This window comes from Cicer arietinum, chromosome 4, assembly GCF_000331145.2.
Source record: "Cicer arietinum cultivar CDC Frontier isolate Library 1 chromosome 4, Cicar.CDCFrontier_v2.0, whole genome shotgun sequence".
Taxonomy (NCBI): Eukaryota; Viridiplantae; Streptophyta; class Magnoliopsida; order Fabales; family Fabaceae; genus Cicer; species Cicer arietinum.
The window spans coordinates 13883505-13906563 of record NC_021163.2 but is presented as its reverse complement, the minus strand read 5'-3'; the positions used below and the strand labels follow the sequence as shown (position 1 = coordinate 13906563).

General features: G+C 30.8%; 3 protein-coding genes and 1 long non-coding RNA gene across 4 annotated transcripts; 3 read left to right on the top strand and 1 right to left on the bottom strand.

Moving 5' to 3' along the window:
* The first annotated feature begins 1909 nt into the window (after positions 1-1909).
* Positions 1910-4812, top strand: LOC113786347 (uncharacterized). The gene is made up of 2 exons (XR_003472624.2): positions 1910-2327; positions 2413-4812. It is a non-coding gene; the product is annotated as an uncharacterized lncRNA (long non-coding RNA).
* A 2140-nt stretch (positions 4813-6952) lies between these two features.
* LOC101505112 (probable dolichyl-diphosphooligosaccharide--protein glycosyltransferase subunit 3B) lies at positions 6953-8310 on the top strand. The gene has a single exon (XM_004496715.4). The coding sequence runs from the start codon at positions 7089-7091 to the stop codon at positions 8118-8120; it is 1032 nt and encodes a 343-aa protein (XP_004496772.1). The 5' UTR covers positions 6953-7088; the 3' UTR covers positions 8121-8310.
* A 3399-nt stretch (positions 8311-11709) lies between these two features.
* Positions 11710-13775, bottom strand: LOC101504799 (E3 ubiquitin-protein ligase RSL1-like). Its single transcript, XM_004496714.4, has 2 exons — positions 12667-13775; positions 11710-11995 (listed from the first exon to the last, which is right to left on the bottom strand). The coding sequence occupies exons 1-2, from the start codon at positions 13644-13646 to the stop codon at positions 11923-11925; spliced, it is 1053 nt and encodes a 350-aa protein (XP_004496771.1). The 5' UTR covers positions 13647-13775; the 3' UTR covers positions 11710-11922.
* Positions 13776-19148: 5373 nt separating this feature from the next.
* On the top strand, positions 19149-22517 carry LOC101504480 (CRIB domain-containing protein RIC1). The gene is made up of 5 exons (XM_004496713.4): positions 19149-19432; positions 19651-19866; positions 20250-20347; positions 20440-20545; positions 22049-22517. Exons 2-5 carry the CDS (start codon positions 19809-19811, stop codon positions 22243-22245), a joined length of 459 nt encoding a protein of 152 aa, XP_004496770.1. The 5' UTR covers positions 19149-19432; positions 19651-19808; the 3' UTR covers positions 22246-22517.
* Positions 22518-23059: the final 542 nt, after the last annotated feature.

The following is a 23059-nucleotide window of genomic DNA, read 5'->3' as shown; positions in this document are numbered from 1 at the left end:
TCGCCTTTGTAATTGTTATTGTCGTACATTTCAAAGTTGATGTGAGGAATGCTTAATAAAGAGAATAGAAATTGTAATAGAAATAAAGGGGTGTTATGCTTTGACCTCTGATGGGGTAATCCAAAAGAAACTAGTACTAAGAGCATTTTGTTTTGGGCCATAACATGGGTCTTAAGGGCACATTTTTTTTATTGAAAACACAATGATTGAATTTTTAGAGTTGAAAACTCAAGTTTAAGACAAAATTTTACATTTAAATCATTCACATGGGCGTCAACATTGGGACACATGTCTCTTTTGTTTTATACTCCAAGTGGTGTCATAGTGGAGTAGCATAGCTAATTGATTGATTCAGCACAGTTTTGCATAGGGGGCAGTATTCAGCAAAGTTTTGCACAGTTCAAAAGCCTTTTCTAGAGGTAATGAGTCAAAGCTTCTACGGTGCCATATCGATTATTTCATCAAAACTAAAATTAAGATAACTGAAATATATTGAAACACTTAATTTGAGTGATGACCTATCATGGCATCCTCTAAAAATGGCGGCCACAAAACATTACTAGTTGGCATCCGATCCTTTTTATAAAAAAAACAAAACTAAGTAGAAATTTCGGAAAATTTATTTGACAGGAAATCACATAATGATATGCCAATTGACAGTGCATTAGTGCAAAGGCGCGAAACTTAACGCCCAGTTGCAGCCTGACAATTATAGCGTCACTGCTGGTTTTGTTACAATTCTTAATAACAGAAGGAAATGTTAGAACTCGAGAAGATTATTCTAATGTGAACAACTGGGTAGAAGAATAGTGTAAGACCAACATAAACATAAGAACAGGAGTAAGATCAAGACATGCATGATTCATGTTAAGCAATAGCAACTTAGCATGTATACTTTCAAAAGGACCATGCAACATTTTTTTCTTACAAGCATAAAAAAAAACGTCATACTAAACTAGCTAATAATCGTGATATCCACGTCAAGACGACCAACAAACTACCTACTTTATGAAAATCAGAAATAATAGTGATATCCATATACACTATCATTCTTTATTAAACCTGTCAAATCTATCTAGCTTCGTTGGCAATCACTATGGTTAGATGTCCATTTTTCACCGCAAGCATAGCAAAATTCGAATCGGCACCTGCAAATAAACACCACCGGCTTATTCTTATTCACAATTCAAGTAAAAAAAAAAACAATTTACACTATTTTTTTTTACACATAATTACCCTTTTGATGATAAACTCAAAAACTGCATGATCATGTTTAAAATGCAAACAATTTTTTTCTTCCCTTTTCTTATGTTTCCAAACAAAGAGTTGTATAGTTGTGAAGAAAACTGACTTACCTGATATGGTTTTCTTCTTTTCCAAAAATAATAAATAAAAACCTAAAGAAAATAGATCGTGGATGTAAGAGCCATTAATTTACACTACCAGTAAATAAGAGCCATTAATTTTAAAATATCATGGAATTTTTACACTACCAAAATAAAGGGTGGTTGTTGGATGTTAGCACAATGTAGTTTTACAGTGATATCGCAAACTCACTAGACTCAAAAACTTAAACCCTTCGCTTTAGCAGCTAGTTTTGTTCGAATGATCTAAGTTCTATATAAAAACATATGAAAACCCATCTATCGAGCACCACTTATGAAAGAGTGGTCCCTCATCCTTCCTGTTTCATTTTGCAAAGATGACTTACGCCGCCTAATATCAGTATAAAAACATAATAATGCGACTCACTAACTGCATGTGATATGCAAACAGCCTTCAAATTTTTTGATATAGAATTTGCATTTGGGACACCTTTTCCATTTTTCCTGATGAGCAAGCTCTCTAACAAGAAGATCTTGATTTCATCATCCCTAGGGAACATTGGCAGCTTAAAAGAAATGTAAGTTCTACTTATGTGTTGTATCATTATATGAGTAATACATGCTTATTATCTTACCATACTTGTTTAGATTACGGAGCATCAGAGCCAAACATGCATAATATTGAAAAAATAAGAGAATTGATTGTTCAGTTGTTGCATACTTTGATGCCAATCAATCTAATAAATTTGTCAATAAAAGATAAGCTTCTTCTAGTTGGTTAAGTATTATTTCTCTTGATTACTTCCTGAAAATAGAATGACAACATCTTCAAACGAGGCAGTAAATGCACTGCAATACCAGTGTGTGTGGAAGATCAGCTAGTTACCCTTCAGTTCTCATAAATTTCTTCTCTTCCTTTGTTGTAAGCAGATTTTTACAAAATAACAATTTGACTGGTCAAATTCCAGCAAATCTTATTGGAAAACCAGGACTTATCATCAGGTAAATAAGTAAACATTTTATCCTTGACATCATGAGTTCTACCATTGTTGGTTTTCTGACTTATTAAGCATATATTTATCAACAGAACTTCCGGCAATAGTTTCTTGTCACCTCCAGCACCTTGAGATAAAGACTTTCCTTTTGTCAAGATTTTTTGCGTGCTTGGATTATTCTGATTTTGGTGGAAATTCTTCATTTTCAACTCGAAAACCGAAGGTCGAACTTCAACTCAACCTTCTCTTGATAAGAGCATATAGATTTATTGTTTTGACTTGGAGTGTACTTTCTGATTGGTGGAACAGATTCATTCAACTTTGATTCTCAGTTCCTTGAAAGTTAGAATGTTCTGTTATCATTGTATAGGCATTATTTATTATTTTATTAAAAAAGTTCATGCCTTTTTGGTGTTTTTTGTTTTTCATACTCGTTTTATATTCTGGTTTTAGTGTACTACATGTATTTTAAAAAAGAAAAAACTTATAACGGTCTCATGCTAGAAAACTCAGGTTTATTAATATCAGATTGAAATGGAATGGAATAGAAGAAGTATAATTGAATAAAAAACTATCATTGTATTGAATAATTTTATAATGGAATGCAAAGTGTATGGATTACATTCCACGGAAATGTATCCTCTTTCACTTTTTATGCTCTCCATTTTCGAAAATGGACCCCCTGCTACTTCTACACAGTGCAACGGCTAATGTGATATTAGGTAACTTTAAATAACTCAAAACTATAATAATAAAGAGGAGAATTAAAGAGAAAAAAAATAGGGAAATCCCACTCCATTCCATACCCTCAAATTGACAGGGAAAAGAAGCGGAGAGTATTGAATGGAATATGACAAAAATTAAAGTATATGCAGGTGTAGAGTCTAATCTATTGAAATAACTGACAGACTAAACATGTCTTTGTACATGATTTAATTTCCAATCGCGATTAAAGATAAGTCATTGAAAGTGATTGGCAAAAATATTCCTTGCTAAGTCACATCCCAATGATCATAATTTTAAATATCAACACACCTAGTTTATATGCCCCATCCCTAAAACGAACCCTTTGTGCTATACAAAGGTTGATTCTAATTTAGTGTTTCATACTTCCCAATCATTAGCTTCTTTTATTCTTGAAACTTTGTTATGATATTAATGTATCAAACTTCTTTCAATCCTATACTATTAGTTATAGTCACAAAGAAACTCTCAACTATAACCTGTGAGTCTCAAGATTCAACTTCTAAAAAAAATCTCAACAAAAATATACTCTCTTCAAATTTTAGATTAAATACATCAATTTTATTCGATCTATTTTTTCTCGTAAATATGACCAAAAGAATGGACAAATTATTATTATTTACACCGCTAATATAAAATAAACTTGTCACATGACTAATAACTTTTGTGTTTCAAATCAAATGCTTGGCAATTGGCATCTTAAAAAAATATTTACTTGGGCAAGGCAAAAGGCATACACTCAAATTATGGTCTTTATATTATGTTTTCCTAGAAAAATCTTACAAACTCACAGATATTAATTTGATAATAATTGATATAGCATCCTCTGATTCAAATGTTTGTGGATGTTAGATGCTCATGTGGGACTCACATGCAGAACAACTCTGCATCTATCATGTGAAATATCTCCTCCTTCTTGGTCAGCTATTCAGACAAAGCAGAAACATATTTTTGGCTTTAGTGATGATGCCAACTCCAATGCAATGCATGCACAATCCAATGATTATACAAGTCAGGATTTACATTGTAATAATTTTCTCAGATCCATCCAAATTAACACCTATTCTACACCAAAGGCAACAACACATAGTTTGTTGGAATAATAATAATAACCAACCAATAAAAGAAATAAAACAAACAAACTTATTCATCAAACTAAATTATAAGCTTGAGCTTCCATAATAATCTTTGAAATTTAATTTACCTCTCTAATTTTCCTTTCTTAAGTGAAAAAAGAGGAGGGAAGACACTGCTCTTCATCTGTGTACAAATTGGCACGTTAATCATTTGTCTAATTCTAATAGTAGCTGATCTTGTTCTTTCCAACCCTTTTTTTTACCTCTTCACATGTTGTTGCTCGTTGTTTCTTGAACCTTCTTTGATTTAAGAAGTGATTAAAGTAATGTGAAAATTAATATCAGGTTTTTTTTAGATCTTTTCAAGTGCAAATTAATTGATTTTAGTGCAATTAACTTGAAGATGGTAAGAAACATTTGATTAAGATGTGATCACGCTTTTGTTGGTGATTTTTGTAGGGTCCAACATTTGGAGCTATGATGATATCAGGGCAGAAGGCAGCTCATTTAGCATTGAAGGTATTGGGGAAGAACAATGCAATTGATGGAACATGCGATTCTGCAATGGAAGAACCTCAACTTGTTTTGGCTTCGGTTGAATCACACTGTTGATACACATTGTTTATGCTTAAAGTTTACAATTAAATCAATTCAGTTTTTAGCTTATTTTCATTTGCTTTTCTCCATCTTGTGATTTGGACTCAATAATGAATAAAGAAAATGCGAATGAAGTGATCATACTTGTGTCACTCAGAGTATATTTTTTCATATCTGTATTTAGACAAACAAATTGTCAGAACATGTAGTAATTTACGAACTATTTATGACAAAAGAAGAAGATAAATGGTGTACCCAATCTATCACCATACTAATATCCACTCAGAGTATTTTTTTTTTCATATACATGTCTAGACAAACATATTGTCATAACATGTAGCAATTTACGAACTATTTAGGATAAGAGAAGAAGATAAACGGTGTACCCAATCTATCAGCATACTAATATCCACTCAGAGTATGTTTTTTCATATATGTGTTTAGACAAACAGATTGTCATAACTTGTAACAATTTATGAACTATTTAGGACAAGAGAAGAAGATAAATGGTGTACCCAATCTATCAACATACTAATATTCACTCAGAGTATGTTTTTTATGTGTTTAGACAAACAAATTGTCAGAACATGTAACAATTTATGAACTATTTAGGATAAGAGAAGAAGATAAATGGTGTACTTAATCTATCAGGATACTAATCTCCACTCAGAGTATGTTTTTTCATATATGGGTTTAGACAAACAAATTGTTAGAACATGTAGTAATTTTCAAACTATTTAGGACAAGAAAAGAAGATAAATTGTGTACCCAATATATCAGCATACTAATATCCATTCAGAGTATGTTTTTTCATATCTGTATTTAGACAAACAAATTGTCAGAACATGTAGCAATCTACGAACTAAGTAGGACAATAGAATAAGATAAATGGTGTACCCAATCTACCAGCATACTAATATCCAAGTAAAGTCAAGCCATAGATAACTACCATTCAGTTCAAAATATAAACACGTGTTATGAAAATAAACTTTGAATAAATATCTTTATATTTTTTTGGACATTTCTTGTTTGTCTACTAAAATATGTTTTGTAGGAACTCAAGACATAAATTTTACAATTACACGGTTAGGATATAAATTAATAAACAAAAATGAGATATATTTTAAACTAAATATAAGCAAAAAATCAATCGTGTATCTCTTATTTAATAATAGTAATATTATTTAATATTATAACTATATTATATCATTTCTACAGGTAGAATATGATTTTCTAATTTTAAAAAATATGGTTTAAATTTCTTTAGTGACAATCCTAAAATAACCCTCAGTTACTACGTAACATTTAACTAATCTATAAACAATTTTTCTAATTTTACTCGAAAGGTGATTACAATAAATAACTTATACTAATGCTTTCCAATTTTTATAGTAGAAAATCAATAATAAAAACTTGTTTCTAATAATTAAATTCTTTAAACCCAAATATCTTATATTTAAGCAACTACCGTTTAACATAACATTTAAGTAATCTATAAATAACTTTACAAATTTTACTCCAAATGTAATTTACGATAAAAACCCATACTTAACCCCACTTTTATATGTTTTCCACTTTTTCTGGTAGAGATTTAAAAATAAAAACTTGTTTTTAGTAATTAAGTTCCTTAAACACCAATGCCTTATCTCAATTGTCACATACACACTCTAATGATAAAAAAAAAAGATTAAGGGATGACATTTAGAAAGTATGAAACAGTTAAGTTTCCTACATTGCAAATGTTTTTAGTGTCATTTTAATAAAAAAGGATCTAATTTAAAAAATATATATCAATATTCTTTAATCATATAAATTTTTCTTTAAATATTTTGGAAATAATTTTTGGTGTAGAAAAATTAAAATAAGTTGAATGCAAAAAAGTAACCAAAATATCTCCATATTGAAAAGTTAATTAAAACAAGGCAAAATTAATATTTAAAATATTTAATTAGTTTTTTCAAGCACCTCTACAATAAAAATCGTATAAATTTAATTAATTAAACTTCAATGAAATTCTAAACATAATTTTTTATTGAGAATGAAAAGATTAAGACACAAAAGAATTTGAACAAATATTTGTTAATTTATATTTTAGAATATTTAACATATTATGAACACTAAATTCGTGTAATAATGCAAAAAACTGTAACAAAAATTGATAAATAGAGTAATTTACAAAATAAAATGAATTAAAATGAGAATTATGACGTGTTGTTGTTGGAGGAGTGAAGTAGATTTCTGAAAAGTCTTCTCAAAATTCCACACTATCCCTCCCTCCGTCCCTCTTCTCTTCCTCCATCCAAAAAACCCTTCCTCTCATTTTCCGTTTCCCTTTCTCCGCTCCACCAACCATGGCTTCTCATCTCAACCTTCCAACAACGACATTCTGCATCCTCCTCACCGTCATAATCTCTCTATGTTTTGCCACCGAATCAAACGAAGAACGAACAAGCGAGCTTCTCTCACTCCAATCAAGATCCAATTCAGGCATAATCCGTCTCAACGACCAATCCCTCGCTCGTTACATAACCTCCGTCAAAACCCCAAGACCTTATTCCCTTCTCATCTTCTTCGACGCGTCTCAACTTCACGACAAAACCGAACTCCGTCTCACAGAACTCCACAAAGAATTCTCCCTGCTCTCTTCTTCATTCATCACCAACAACAAAAACCATTCCTCTATTTCCAAACTCTTCTTTTGCGACATCGAATTCAGAGAATCGCAACTCAGTTTCTCGCAATTCGGCGTCAATGCTCTCCCTCACATTCGTATCGTCGGTCCCACACATGGATTCAAGGATTCAGAATCAATGGATCAAAGTGATTACTCTCGGCTCGCTGAATCCATGGCTGAATTCGTCGAATCGAAGACGAAACTCTCCGTGGGACCCATTCATCGACCTCCGATTTTATCCACAAACAAAATCATCATACTCGTGTTAGGGTTCTTGATCTGGTTCTCTTTTTTCGTTAAGAAGCTTTTGACTGGTCAAACACTGTTGCATGACCCAAGGGTTTGGTTAGCGGGTTCTGTTTTTGTTTATTTTTTCAGTGTTTCTGGTGCAATGCATAATATTATAAGGAAAATGCCTATGTTTCTCGCCGATCGCAACGATCCTTCGAAGCTTGTGTTTTTCTATCAGGGATCTGGGATGCAACTTGGTGCTGAGGGTTTTACTGTGGGATTTTTGTACACACTTGTTGGTTTGCTTTTGGCTTTCACGACTCATGGTCTTGTTAAGATCAAAAGTGTAACTGTGCAGAGGGTGGTTATGATTTTTGCTCTGTTGGTTTGTTTTTTGGCTGTGAAGCAGGTTGTTTATTTGAATAATTGGAAGACTGGTTATGGGATTCATGGGTATTGGCCTTCTAGCTGGAACTGAATTTTGAGGTTTGTTAAACTCTTTCCATTCCGTAATCTTAAATCTTACAGAAAAGGATGTTTTATGTTATGCTAGAACTTTTGCCAGAGATTATATGTAGCTTGGCATTGCCCTTTTGTGGCAGTGGCACAGATTTGAGCTGGAATTTTAGTATTGAAGAATTTTTATAATAGAGTACATTTTGTTTGGATTTGTTATGGTTAGCGTAGTGTTAATTGGATCGTGTTGCAGTCATTTTTATTTCTGACATTATGCTGTTCTGTTGATTGTTACATCTGTATTAAGTTGCGCCCTTAAAACTGGTTATGTAGAGACTTGTATTTTTGTGCAAGTCCAAGAGAGATATAGCCATTTGTCTGAAGTTTGGGGTGTAGCTATGAATGAGAAAATCAAGGAAGTAGGTTTTGTTAAACCCATAGATATATATTAAGTTGCTTATCCTGACCAAAATTTGATCCACTTAGCACTTTTGGAGGAGAGAATTCTGTTGACCAAAAATAACCATATGTCCAGAGTTGCTTACTACTTCCAATTGTGTTTGGTTGGGAGGGGAGGGGGGCCAAATCCCAATTTTAGCTCCCCTCCAAGAGTGGGGGGATCTAGAGGGGAGAAAGTATTTATATCATATTTGGATTTAAGTAGGCTTTTATTTAATGTGATCTTAAATATTACAATGGTTGAATATGTAATTTTACACTATCCTCTATTAAGATCTCTTCCCTCCCCTTGTTAAACCAAAGACAAAAGATTTTAAAATCCCCCCTCCCCTACGTTGAACCAAACAGTCCCTTAGAATATCCTAATTTTGTTGTCTCTAAATAGTTTTGACAAAACCAGAAGTTTAGGTAATACGGATAATAGTACGATCATGCTTTGGCTCACAACATGTATCCTTGGCAGTATCGTCACGGATTATTATTTGTTAAACTATTTGATATGCTCTTCTACTGATGTATTTTCTTTTAGGTTAATTTACTTATCCAAAATTGCGATTCAAAACGTGTTATTTTCCTAAAATCTTTGTTATAATTTTCGTTCAATAGTCGAAGTACCTGCTTAATTCTGCGGCCTAGTACAGTGGATTGTGATAATTACCATGGTCATGCCTGCATTTGTATTATGATACATTGTGTTGAAGAAGAGACAATTGTTGACCTCCCTTCTAATCCGAAAATTGCTTTACTATTACTTTGCTCATTGCTTGTTATTTTGTGAAGTTTCCTGAAAACCTGGATGTTATTGGTATTAGATAGAATTTGTAAATTCCCCTGCTAGACTGGTTTTTATAGTTAACGTTTTATGCCTCAGTCTTTGGCCAACGTGTTTGATGATCCAAGTTCTCCTATTTCACACTTTTAGTCTGTCTAGTTGAGTAGGAGGAAAATGGGAAGGTGAAAATGACATTTTATAACCCAAGGTAAAATAGTAGATTTCCTTTTCATTGTTTGTCATACCAAACAAGACATAAAATGATTTTCATTCCAAGGTCTCACCTTCCCGTTTTCAACCTACTCAGCCAAGTAAACCCTTAATAACAAAGGCATCTGCACATGCATCTTGGCAGTGAGTGAAAAAAAGTGAGTAGCATCGTTTTGGTGGTTAGTTCTACCGGGAGTGGGGTATTAACAAGTTCTATTTTGATATCATCCTGAAAAATTAAAAGCAATAGGAATAGATAACAATTTCTGATACACACTATACTTGGGTCTGGAAATATATCATGTCTTGAATCTTCTGATCATCTGATACACAAACCTATTGAATCTTGTGTTAAATGATTAACAACAGTATGTTAGTGTTGGGCATAGTGTTGTCCAACACAGTAGTTTTGTAGGTTTGGATTCTTGTCTTGTAATCAAAAGCTTTTGAACATATTTATGTCGACCTTGTTTCATGGGTGTGTATTGAACTTCCCTTTCAATGTGCTTGTGTTGATTTTCACATTACTTTTGATTTTGATATTTCAATTAACCAGTAGGAACTTAAGCTGGATCTGAAAATGGAAATTGAAAGATACAATTTCAAGTTGAGTTTTGTGGTTGATTAAAATTTTATTTTCGAGAATGTTATGAAATTGCTTGTTACTTCAACTTGTTTGTCATAATTGATTGCAATGCATGTGGTAGATACATCGTAGTGCTTTCTAGAATTTAGTTGGTAAGTTTAATATCATCCTGAACAAAACATGTTTCTTGCAACAACACAAGTTTTTTTGTTCATTCAATTTAATCCCAATTGCCTACTGTTAAATGGTTTGTTTTAAGCACATTTGGAGGGCCTTCTGCTTGTACCCTAATCTCTGTAGCTTCTATTTTCATTTCATTGCTTTCTCGTCTCTTTTCTTCTCTTCCCTTTTCCTAGCAAGTTTAATATTTTGATGTTGTTCAACTGAGCCTCTAGCAAGTGATATTTCCTTTAACCCGGAACAATGCCATAGCAAACAGACATACAGTTTTCCTCGGAAAGAATAAGGTTTTTTTATTGAGAGCTGCTTCATTGTTCACTCCTGCAAAAACTGGCTGACACCGGTTTCATTTTACCGCTAGACATAATTTTAAAGAGTTATGCGGCTGCATCTGCCAGCAGTTATAACTCTGACACCATTGTTTTGTTGAGGCATCATGATTTGATTAATATTGGTAGAGACCCCTTAAAAAATATAGTCGCCTTTGTAATTGGTATTGTCATACATTTCAAAGTTGATGTGAGGAATGCTTAGTGAAGGGAATATAAATTGTAAGAGAAATAAAGGGGTGTTATGCTTTGACATCTGATGGGGTAATCCAAAAGAAACTAGTACTAAGAGCATTTTGTTTTTGGCCATACAAACATGGGTCTTAAAAGGCACTTTTTTTTTATTGAAAAACATAATGTTTGAAGTTTTATAGAGTTGATAACTCAAGTTTAAGACAAAAATTTACGTTGAAATCATTAACATGTGCCTTAACATTGGGGCACATGTTTATTTAAATCATTAACATGTGCGTCAACATTAGGACACATGTCTCTTTTGTTTTATACTCCAAGTGGTGTCATAGTGGAGTAGCATAGCTAATTGATTGATTCAGCACAGTTTTGCATACGGGGCAGTATTCAGCAAAGTTTTGCACGGTCCAAAAGCCTTTTCTAGAGGTAATGAGTCAAAACATAACCCACTATGGTGCCATATCGATTATTTCATCAAAACTAAAATTAAGAGAACTGGAATATATTGATAACCCTTAATTTGAGGGTTGAGCTATCATGGCATCCTCTAAAAATGGCTACCACAAAACATTACTAGTTGGCATCCGATCCTTTATAAAAAAAACAAAACTAAGTAGAAATTTCAGAAAATTTATTTGACAGGAAATCACATAATGATATGCCAATTGACAGTGCATTGGTGCAAAGGCGCGAAACTTAACGCCCAGTTGCAGCCTGACAATTATAGCGTCACTGCTGGTTTTGTTACAATTCTTAATAACAGAAGGAAATGTTAGAACTCGAGAAGATTATTCTAACGTGAACAACTGGGTAGAAGAAGAGTGTAAGACCAACATAAACATCAGAACAGGAGTAAGATCAAGACATGCATGAAGACATCCATGATTCATGTTAAGCAATAGCAACTTAGCATGTATACTTTCAAAAGGACCACGCAACATATTTTTCTTACAAGCATAAAAAAAAAGTCTTACTAAACTAGCTAATAATCGTGACATCCACGTCAAGACGACCAACAAACTACCTACTTCATGAAAATCAGAAATAATAGTGATACTCATACACTATCATTCTTTATTAAATCTGTCAAATCTATCTAGTTTCGTTGGCAACCACCATGGTTAGATGTCCATTTTTCACCGCAAGCATAGCAAAATTCAAAACGGCACCTGCAAATAAACACCACCGGCTTATTCTTATTCACAATTCAAGTCAAAAAATAAATTACACTATTTTCTTTTTACACATAATTACCCTTTTGATGATAAACTCAAAAACTGCATGATCGTGTTTAAAAAGCAAACAATTTTTTTTCTTCCCTTTTGTTATGTTTCCAAAAAAAGAGTTGTATAGTTGTGAAGAAAACTGACTTAGTGATATGGTTTCCTTCCTTTCCAAAAATAATAAATAAAAACCTAGAGAAAATAGACCGTGGATGTAAACAAATTTTACACTACCAGTCAATAAGAGCCATTAATTTTAAAATATCATGGAACTTTTACACTACTACAATAAAGGGTGGTTGTTGGATGATAACACAATGTAGTTTTACACTGATATCGCAAACTCACTAAACTCAAAAACTTAAACCCTTCCCTTTAACAGCTAGTTTTGTTCGAATGACCTAAGTTCAATATAAAAACTTATGAAAATCAATCTATCGAGCACCATTTATATTCAAGCTAATCAAGTCTCATACTCAAAAATAATAATACTTGAAAATAATAAGGCTTAAAAATAGTTTATGAAAGAGTGGTCCATCCTTCCTGTTTCATTTTGCAAAGATGACTTAAGCCGCCTAAGATAAATATAAATATAAAAACATAATAATGCCACTCACCTGCATGTGATATGCAAACAGCCTTCAAATTTTTCGATGTAGAATTTGCATTTGGGACACCTTTTCCATTTTTTCTGATTAGCAAGCTCTCTAACAAGAAGATCTTGAATTCCTCTCTCATCCACATTAAGTTTCTGAAACTCGTCACAATCAACACTAGGATGCCAAGGAACATGACACGTTGCACAAAACAATCTATGACAAAAAGGACACTCAGATTCCCTGATTTCTTCTCCACCTTCATTTTCATCAAGCAACATTGCAGAACAATCCTTAAAGGGACAATAGAATTTAGGAACAGATAGTAAAAGCGCCTCACACAAGGCATCATCCCACCTGTCAATTACTTCTTTTGGAAGCAAACTTCTACAAACATCAAGCTCCAACAAACCCTTGCAATTCAAACCAGGACAAGGAACAACCGTAATGTTTTCTTGGATTTTTGTTGCCACGTGTTTTGTTACACATTCAGTACAAAACGAATGGTAACATTTCTGGCTCTTGAACATTTCATCAACCATCTTCGCTTCCGCACAAATTTCGCAAATGATTATTGAAGACGACTCACTTGCTTCTTCGGTCGCGAACTTCATTTTGGGGAGAACAGTAACATCAACAATAGACTTTGATGAAGATGCTATACAGGGCAATGCCGAAGGCGGCGGTGGTGGTGAGGAGGAGGAGGAAGAGAAAGAGGAGTTTTGATGATCAGTGATGAGAGAGGCTATACAGAGCAATGCTGGAGGCGGCGGTGGTGGTGAGGAGGAGGAGGAAGAGAAAGAGGAGTTTTGATGATCAGTGATGAGAGAGGCCATTAAGGCTTCTTGAAACTGTAAGGCTTCAGCGTACTTATCATCGGAGAGAGGGACAGGGTTATTTTCGTCATCGGAGACAGGGACAGGGTTATTTTCGTCATCGGAAACGACAGAGAAGTAAATGTCGTCGATACCCAGGGATGAGAGTAATGTTTGTAGCTCCATTGTATTAGCGGTTGTTTGCTAAAATGTGGAGCGAAGGAAGGAGTTAGTTAGTAACGTGGAGTGATAAAGAGAGAGCTTAGTGGTGACGATTGCCGTTTTGATTGGAAAGGTCGCACAGAATTAACTCCTTCATCGAGGGGTTAGTTATGGATTTTCAAACCTTTCTCTTTTGAACTCACTTGCGTGCCGGTTCGATTAAATTGAATAAGTCAGATGTCAAGTACAGGGTATTTTTCCACTCTAAAAAATTCATGAGGTTTTAAGACTGCCATGCCACAAAAATTATTCTTTTCTCTTAAAGAGAGTTGCATCATGAAGTACGATAAAGTATTGATTTTATTTTTTAATTAATAAAAGAATATTAAATTAATAAAATCAAATAAATTACGTTACATATATTACATGAACGAAAAGAATTCTATGTAATTGAATAATGTATTAATATGCTATAATATTTTAACCATTCATTCTTATTTTGTAATATATGTCGTAGATAAATTAACAACTTTATTCCATCAAATAAAAATAATAAATTATATTATATTAATAAAATCAAATAAAATATATTAAATAAAAAATTATTAAAATTAATAGAGTCAAATGCGTTATAATATTTTAACAAATTTCTTCTATTTTACAATATATTATAAATAAATTAACAACTCCATCATAATTTGTTAAGCACTCCCCTATTTTCTCTCTTATTTTGCATGTTAATAAATAAAAAACCCCTATTTTCTCTTTTATTTTGCATGTTAATAAATAAAAAACACTTTCAATAAAAAAATAATTACGTGGACAGAGTTAATTAAAATTTGATGTATTTTTTTTCATGTAAATTAAGGTGGACAAGGTTAATTATGATTTGATTTTTTTTTTTTCATGTAATGTATTTTTTCCTTTATTGAATGTATTTTATTTGATTTTATTAATACATTTAGTTTTTTTTATATATTTATTAGGCTGCAAAATAAGAGAAATTGCTAGTTTATGTGCAATATGATGTAATATGAAATTGCTAGTTATGAAATTGCTAGTTTATGTGCAATATGATGTAAAATAGAGAGCAGCTGTTATAATATTTCAGTAGGTTTTAGTTGACACATACTTGACACATCTACGCAACAATGTTATTATTCGTTTTAACATAATGTCTGGCTGATTTTATTAATATAATTTATTTTTATTTATTTATTAACTTAAAATTTTTTTCTTTGTTAAAAAAATTAAGCCAACACATGGAGGATCCTCGTGAAAAAAATTATATTATGTGGTTGCATTTTCACTTTGAGTGAAAAAATAAACTCAAGTAGCTTTTGATTTTTAATTTTTAAAATTTAATTTACTGAATTTAAAATTTGAAACGTTTAGTTAAAATCAAATGAGTCAAATATTTACCGACTTTATTTAATAACTATAGTGAACTTTGATTCAGAATTTATGAGTAAGCTCTCACATTTATCTCTTAAAGTGACACACTTGTCACAATAATTCTAAGAGAGTGGTCTAATTAAACAATTAAACTAATTAATGGAGGAATAACTCATTAATTTTGAAATATTTATTTTTTTAGGGTAACATTGTGACTTGTATATGTCTAAGTCAAGTCGGACAACGTGAAAATGGAACCCTTATTAATTAGGGAATAAAAATATGTTACTATCAATCATTTTTTTAGATTTGCAAATTAGGGAACAAAGAAAGAATAGAGATTTAGAAAAATAAAAAATTGTATTTGCAATAGTAAAAAATTTGAGGGTTTTAAAAAACAGAGCGGTTTTCTAAAACCAATTACAGTTCAGTAATCCGACCCATCTAACGTAATTCAAACTGATTTTCTCGATTTTTATTGATTAATGATTTTTTAGGCTGACCCAACCAGTCATAAATTTGATTTTCAATCGATTATAAATTTGGTTTCCGACCAATCAGAATGTTATAAATTATAATTGATAGACGTAAAAATATTCTATATGACTTAATTTACACATGTATAAGTTATTGTGTTATTTAACATAATACATGAACACATTTAAAAGAACTAATTAATTGAATGAACAATTTGATTGAAGCAATTCAATTTAAAGATTTTTAATAATCCGTATATTTTGAAGATCTAAATTGTTCAACACTCATAATTTTGAGGTCTTAATTAATGTCATAGTTTACTCCTTAGAGTACTCATAAATGATCTTGTAAATGAAACATATATGTTGAGATACATGTTCCATCTTGTAATACCCCCTCCTTTACGTATTTAACGTGTGCGTGAGTTTTGCTGAAAATTATTTAGAAAAAATAATTATTAAGTGGATTTTGTATAAAAGAAAGGAATTTGAGTGTTAAGTTATTGAAGTGTTGTTTGTGATCCCTATTGTCATATTGTGATTGGGCAACAATAAAAATAGCATTTAATATGCTATTTTATAATTTTGGAATGCAAACATGTTGGATTTGTTTATGCAAATTTTTCTACGGCACTCTCTTCAATTTTCTATCTCTCTTGATTTTTTTCCCTCTTATCTCGTTTATTTACTTTAATTTAATATTATATCTCCTCTAAAAACTATAAAATCTGTTGAAAATGTTTTTTTCTTCAAGTCTATAAATTATATCTTCAATTATCTAATTAATATTGTTAAGATTTTGTTGAGGTTATAAATACATTTTTTTCACTTAATTATTTAATTCTTACATTTTATCTATCAAAACAATCCTATATCTTGACAATTTTATATTAAATCAATTTATTTGAATTATTATTTTAAAAAGTAAAAAATATAACTGTTATGCCCCCTCTCTCTTCATTCTCCCGTCCTATGATCGTTTGTCTACCCTTTTGTGACAATATGAAGTCCTGAATCAAACGGATATAATTATTAGATTCATTCGTCGAAATCTTCGTGACGCTATATTTGATCATACGTTGCTACATAGTTTATTGGTGTCCCACATTACTAAGATTTCTGAGCCGTATTCCCATAATTTTAGCTAGTTTAGGAAGTAAGAAACAAAAAATCCTATCATGTCAAATATTAGTTTTGTTTTATGAAAAAGAATAGGATGTAATAATAGTTTAAATTTAAAACGTAGAAACTTGGAAAACAATGTCCGAAAACAAAGTTTTGATACTCATTTTAAAGAAATAATTAATATTTACCAAGAACATATTCCATGAGAAAAAAAAAGTAAAAAATAAAAATAATAAATTTTAAAAAGTAGAATGGTATATTTTTTCAAGGTAGAAATTAAATAAGATGATAGAATTTTGGAAAAGCAACTATTGACACTTTCCTTATATAAAAGGAGTGAAAGAAAATGGAATAGAGAAATAAAGACGTAAATTTTTATAGTTATGTTGATTGGACATACAATGTTAATAGAAAATAAGTTAAGGATTGATTCCCACCCTCAACATATTACTAACAAATTAAAATAATACATACTATCATATTAATATTAACATTGACTATTTTAAAAAATAAATTGATTGAAAATGTTTTTATTTTATGAAGATATTTATATTTATAAATTATATTATTTTTTTTAGTATATAATATTAATGAAATATGTATTATCAATTATTGATAAATGATCAAGTGATCTTATTCAATTTTGTTTTGTCTTGATTTGAATTATAATTATAATTGAATTATTGTATGTATTAATAAATATAATTAGAATAGGAAGGAAAATGAATGAATAGAGCTTATAATTCAATTCAAAGAAGAGTTGACATCTAGAGAAAAAAATTGCTTTTATATCAACTGTTCTGCTTTTTAAAATATTTATATTATAAAATATTATAAGCTATATTACATTAAAATGAAAGAAAGACAAAAATATGGGGATATAGATCTAACCCAACAGAAATATAAAGTATAAAAGAAAAAAATAACATGATAAGTTTATTAACTTCATTTTTAATATTAATTTGTTTGTACAAACTACTATCACACATGTCATGTTTATAAAATTTGATATTAATATAAAATCATTTAATATGTACATATTATATAAAAATTAACTCATTCCATAAAAGTTTATAAAACATTAATTTTAAAATATATTAAATAATTTTATATTAATATAAATTTTCCATATATGATAATAACTTTTAATCCAGTTGCGAATTTTAAAAAATATTAAATTTGATATTACGGTATCAATAAATTTTATCTTAACTAATATATATTATGCAAATAAATTATATTGGATTTCATATTTAACTTTTATTTATTTATTGATATAACACAGGACCATGCATTGTATTGGATCTCATTTTTAAAATAACTTTCCAAATTTGATTGTGCATTTAATTTTTTTTATAAGTTAAAAGTACTTTTCTTTGTGAATGAGTTAAAAGGACATAATTAAAACAAAGGAAAATAATAAAACCAAAAAAAAAGTAAAGGAAAATAAGGAAGCATCAAGGACATAACCTAATTTAGGAAAAGGAGAAAAAAATACAAAGAAAAAACTAAGAGAAAAAAGTTAAATCAAATAATATTATTAGTATTAATCTTAGAGCTAGTATTATAAACATCCATACACTCTAAATTGTTCATTTTAATCTATTGTTTTCTTTTTTATTTAATCTGCTGCTCTTTGCTTAAAAAGATTTGTGCATTTAATTAAAATTTATCAATACAAATATTAAAATTCAAATGAACCATATATGATTTTATTTGATTTTATATTACATATTACATATTCAATATTTAATCATATAAATATTAATTTCTTGTTACAGCTCTTTTATTTATAATTAGTTTAAAAATATGTGATCTATTTATTATGTGATTTTATTCATTATTATCTATTCAATTTGACACTATTTTTTATTATTTTTTTTAATTTGACATTGATGGATAATATTATATACACTTTATTTGATTGTAAAAAAGAATTGATCAACAACATCATTTTTTTTCTACATATATCTAATCACAAATTGTAAATGTTTAAGCACTAACAGGAAAAATTGATAATGTAATGTGATTTGATCTAATAACAAATGTTAAGAAATTAAATATAGAAAATTTATTTCAAAAATTGTGTATTTAATAACTCTTAAAATTTAAAAAAAAAATTATATTTAACACAAAATTTCTAATTTTAAATTCCTCAATAAATACCCTTAAAATTGTATTAGCAAAAAAAAAAAAACAAGTCTTACCAATTTCTTATTGCCTCTCTCTTTGAAAAAATGGAGAGTATATAAACCTGGATTATGCTTTCCATTTTGGAATAATTTTTTCTGTTTTAAAATATATATTGTCATATTTTATGTTACTTTTGATATAGATCTCATATCTCCATTTCATATTTTAACTTTTTTCTTATGGATCTCAAAATTTTAATTTTCTTCCTCTTTTTACATTTTTTTTTTCTCACACAGTTGTTACATTTTATCCTTTTTATTTTACCATGTCCTTTTCTTCCCTCTCTCTATAATTTTTTTCTCTCACTATTTATTCACAAGTTTGCAAACTTTTATTCATGGATACCCACCTTCTTCTATTCTCCATCTCCTAGAGTCAAACCCTTCTCAATCCTCTCTTTTCCATCATTCTTCCACCTCTTAGTTCCAATTCACTAGAATATCATAACCCACCAATCAAAATCTCAACTTTCAGAAACCCATTTCATTTTTTCTTCATTCTCTTTTATATGCAGAGATTTTCTGCCTTCACATGTGTCAGCAAAGTTTCAGAATATTGATGAATGGAACCCAGAAACAATGGCTGAACTTCTATTAGCATTTTCATCATAATTCTCTTCAGGTACTCTACTTTATAATTATAATTATAATATAATTATTTTTATTATTATTATTAGGATTATTATTATTATTATTACTGTTTTTTTTTTCATGTAGAAATTGAAAATTATAAAGTTTTATACTGAAAACTGTTTGAAATTGAAGTTTTAATATTAATGAGTAATATTAGCATCTCTTTGTATTCAATATATTCATTCAGATGCCTATCTTTATTCACAGGAAAACAAAAAGAGGTTCCTGAATCACATCACATGCAATGAAACCTTAGCTGATACTCTCTACACACAGTTTTTGGAATTGAGCATTATATACAACAAAGCTCAATTTTGTGTCTTTACTTCCCCTCATACTGCATTATTGGGCTTGTGATCTTCACCATGGCAACCACTTTTAAAGGATTTTACAAGAGTTTGAAATACATTACTCAGATATTTGGTAACTTTTGTTGCACACCCTCCAATTAATGTATTTGGTTTTCTATGCTTTTTGGGTTTTGTTTTATTGTTTGGATCCTTCTATATGTCAGACGGTTTTATTATAGTTCTTGAATATATCAAAATTACAAAAACATTCTCTATGTGTCTATTGCTAGTCACTTTGGTCATTAAACGTGTCTTCTGTTAGTTGGTTTAGGTATCAGACGTGTCTTTCATTTGTTAGTTTGATCTATATAGTTATTAATAGAAGATACATCGAAGGAGATCTTTGAGGTTTTGATACATTCACAAACTATAACGATACCGTCTCACAACATTTAGAGACCAAAACGACTTTTAACTCATTGTTTGGGCTAAGCTAGGAAATTTGTCTTGTTTCAGTTGTGAAGGAGCGGGAATTGGAAATTGGGTACCCGACCGATGTTAAGCATGTGGCTCATGTTGGATGGGATGGTCCCTCAGGGAATGGACCTAGTTGGGTATGGAGTTCATATGCATTGGTTCATTAATCATATGTTTCATTATTTTGTCTATTCTTTTATTAACTCTTTTTGACCTTTCATCTATTCAGATGGATGATTTCAAAACAGCTCCTGATTTTTCAACATCTATTGGTAACCTGGGTGAACTTAGGAACCCAAATCCTGTGGCTGCCACTAAATTATGGTCCTCCTTAGGTATGCTTTGCTTCTCATACAAACATATGATCCTTCATAGGTCTATTAGTTCAAGCAAAAATGTTTATTTGATTATTATTATGTGTCTCGAATGTCTTTTTGATAAAAGTGTGAGGCTTTTGAAAATCTATCTGAGTTCTTTCCTCCCTTAGAAAGAGTTTGGCTGTTCTGTCACGAGCAAACTCATCTTCAACAAAGAGAATCTTATGACTCTTGGCTTCAATGTTTTAAGTGGTCCACACCAGAATTTATAAACAGGGTGGTTTGGATGTATTAAATCTAGGGCATCACTATGCTTGATAAGTACATGTTTTGTGGTCCTTTGATTTTCCATGTGATAAGCTTCCTTAATGTGATCAAGTTAAAACTTAAAAAAAGGTTGCAATTGTTGCTATATATATCTGAAAAGTTTGATTAAGAAATCGATAGAGATGGTGAGATTTGTTCTTCTCGGCGCTTGATTGAAACCGAACCATCATCAGCAAACATTATTACTGTGATGCTCTTGTATGGATTGAGGAATAATGCAATCACCACATGGCAACAAGTTTATGATCATTTTACTTATATGAGGTGGAGTTTTTGGAACCTTGTGTTTTGGTTGTCATGATTGGACAGATGTTTAAAGGCAGTTGTTAGCTATGAAGCACTGTCATAGACATTGAACATAATACTGACATTGACACGTCGACACAAATTATAATTTGAAAAAATGAAAGTAATTGAATATAGTCAGATGTATTAATGTTGTGTCGATTTCGGACACCAACATTTAACAAAACACGCAATCGATTTGAAATGTTGGTGCTACATAAGTTGTTTGTCTAGACAAGAAGAATTAAGCTGTGCACCTTAAGGGGGCTCGGTTCTTCTATTGGATATATTAGTCGTGACTGTGAGATTCTTTTGTCTTTCTTGAAGAGGAAAGCATTTTATGTACTGTGTCTCTGTGTCTTGCAAAAACAATTTGTTCCAAGGGTGAATCTAGAGCCAAATTTGGAGTATATGACTTACTCAAGTTAAGAAGTTAACATGAAACAAGTCAGTAATATTCTGTCTGAAAGATAACAGTGGCACTCTATGCATGGATGTAGCAGTTCCTTCCTATGTTAAAAAATGTGTTAATTACACAATTTAGTTTTCAAAATATGCTGTTTATCTTCATAATGATTTTCCTTTTCTGAAAGTTCTATGCTTTTTCCGCATGTTCCCATCGTCTGCATTCACAGTACAATACTGATTCCACTCTCATGATTATTCATTAATGCATTGTGCGGAATTAAGCAGGAATTTTATTTATTTCCAGCATTTGCATTTTGATTATATTTCCTTCCGGTTCCAGGGCGAGAATCATGAGCAATAGAAACATCATATTTCTATATTCTTCAAAACTGTTTGTTTTATGTAGGAGTTGTCTGAATGAAAATCAGATCTTAGTTGTTGTTTGGATCCATGTTAGTTCCTTTTCTTGATGATAACTATTCTTATTCTTTTCGCGCACAGATAATCAACAATCATCAGACATTTACAAAGGCATCTCAACTGCAGAGGGTACTCATATTCCAGAGAAGCCCAAACATAAAAAGGTTAAGTCGACTTCCTCTTCCCGTTCACCATCTTCTTCATCAAGACGATCAAGAGCAGCAAAGTCAAAGGCTTCGTTCGGTGAGAGAGAAGCAACACCAATTTGTCTGATGTAGCAGATTCGAGACTAGGAAGTTAGCGACAGAAACAAATTTGGCATCACCATAGCAAACTAAATACTCCTTTCCGGAAACACACGGAAGAAAATAAATAAAGATGACAGTGAAAGTTTTCCTGGCTTCTAGTTGGTTAAGTTTTCGTGCGAAAATGGGATTTTTAACGAGTGTTCGGCTTTCTCTGAATTATATGCTGACCTCGAATTCATAAGCTGTATTGTCAAATTTGAAGATTTAAAGAAATGACATGGTGGTGTGTAGTAGTTGAATGTGCATTCTGTAACGTGTTTTTTAGACCTGAATCTTCTACCATTGTTATATGGTGCAACAACTATAGGACTATTAGATTTAGATAGATAAACTTTATTTTTTTAAAATTTAATGGTCCGATGCGCCTTAAAGCAATTGTAGGGGATTCAATTTGATGTTTTTTGTTGTTTATTAATAGTTCATTCATACAAAATCTTATGAATCTTTGAGCATGCACAGAGGTGCCAAAAAAAGAAAAAGAATTGCTGTGTTAAATGGAACTATATTTTATTTGTGCATTATGAATCGTGAGTCATGAGGCTAAAAAATAAGAGTGACTATTTTTCACATTCAGATATTTGAAAGATACTAATAAATTCACCAGTTGATTTACTCTTTGTTCATATACTCTCACAGTTCTAGTCTCAAGTAATGGAAAAGAAAATTGATGTATTTAATTTAATTTTTTTCCGTTTATACTTTTACTTATATTTAATACTGGAGAAAACATACTCTATAAATTTCCAAGCAGTATATGATCATGTCTACACACAATCAAGTGTTC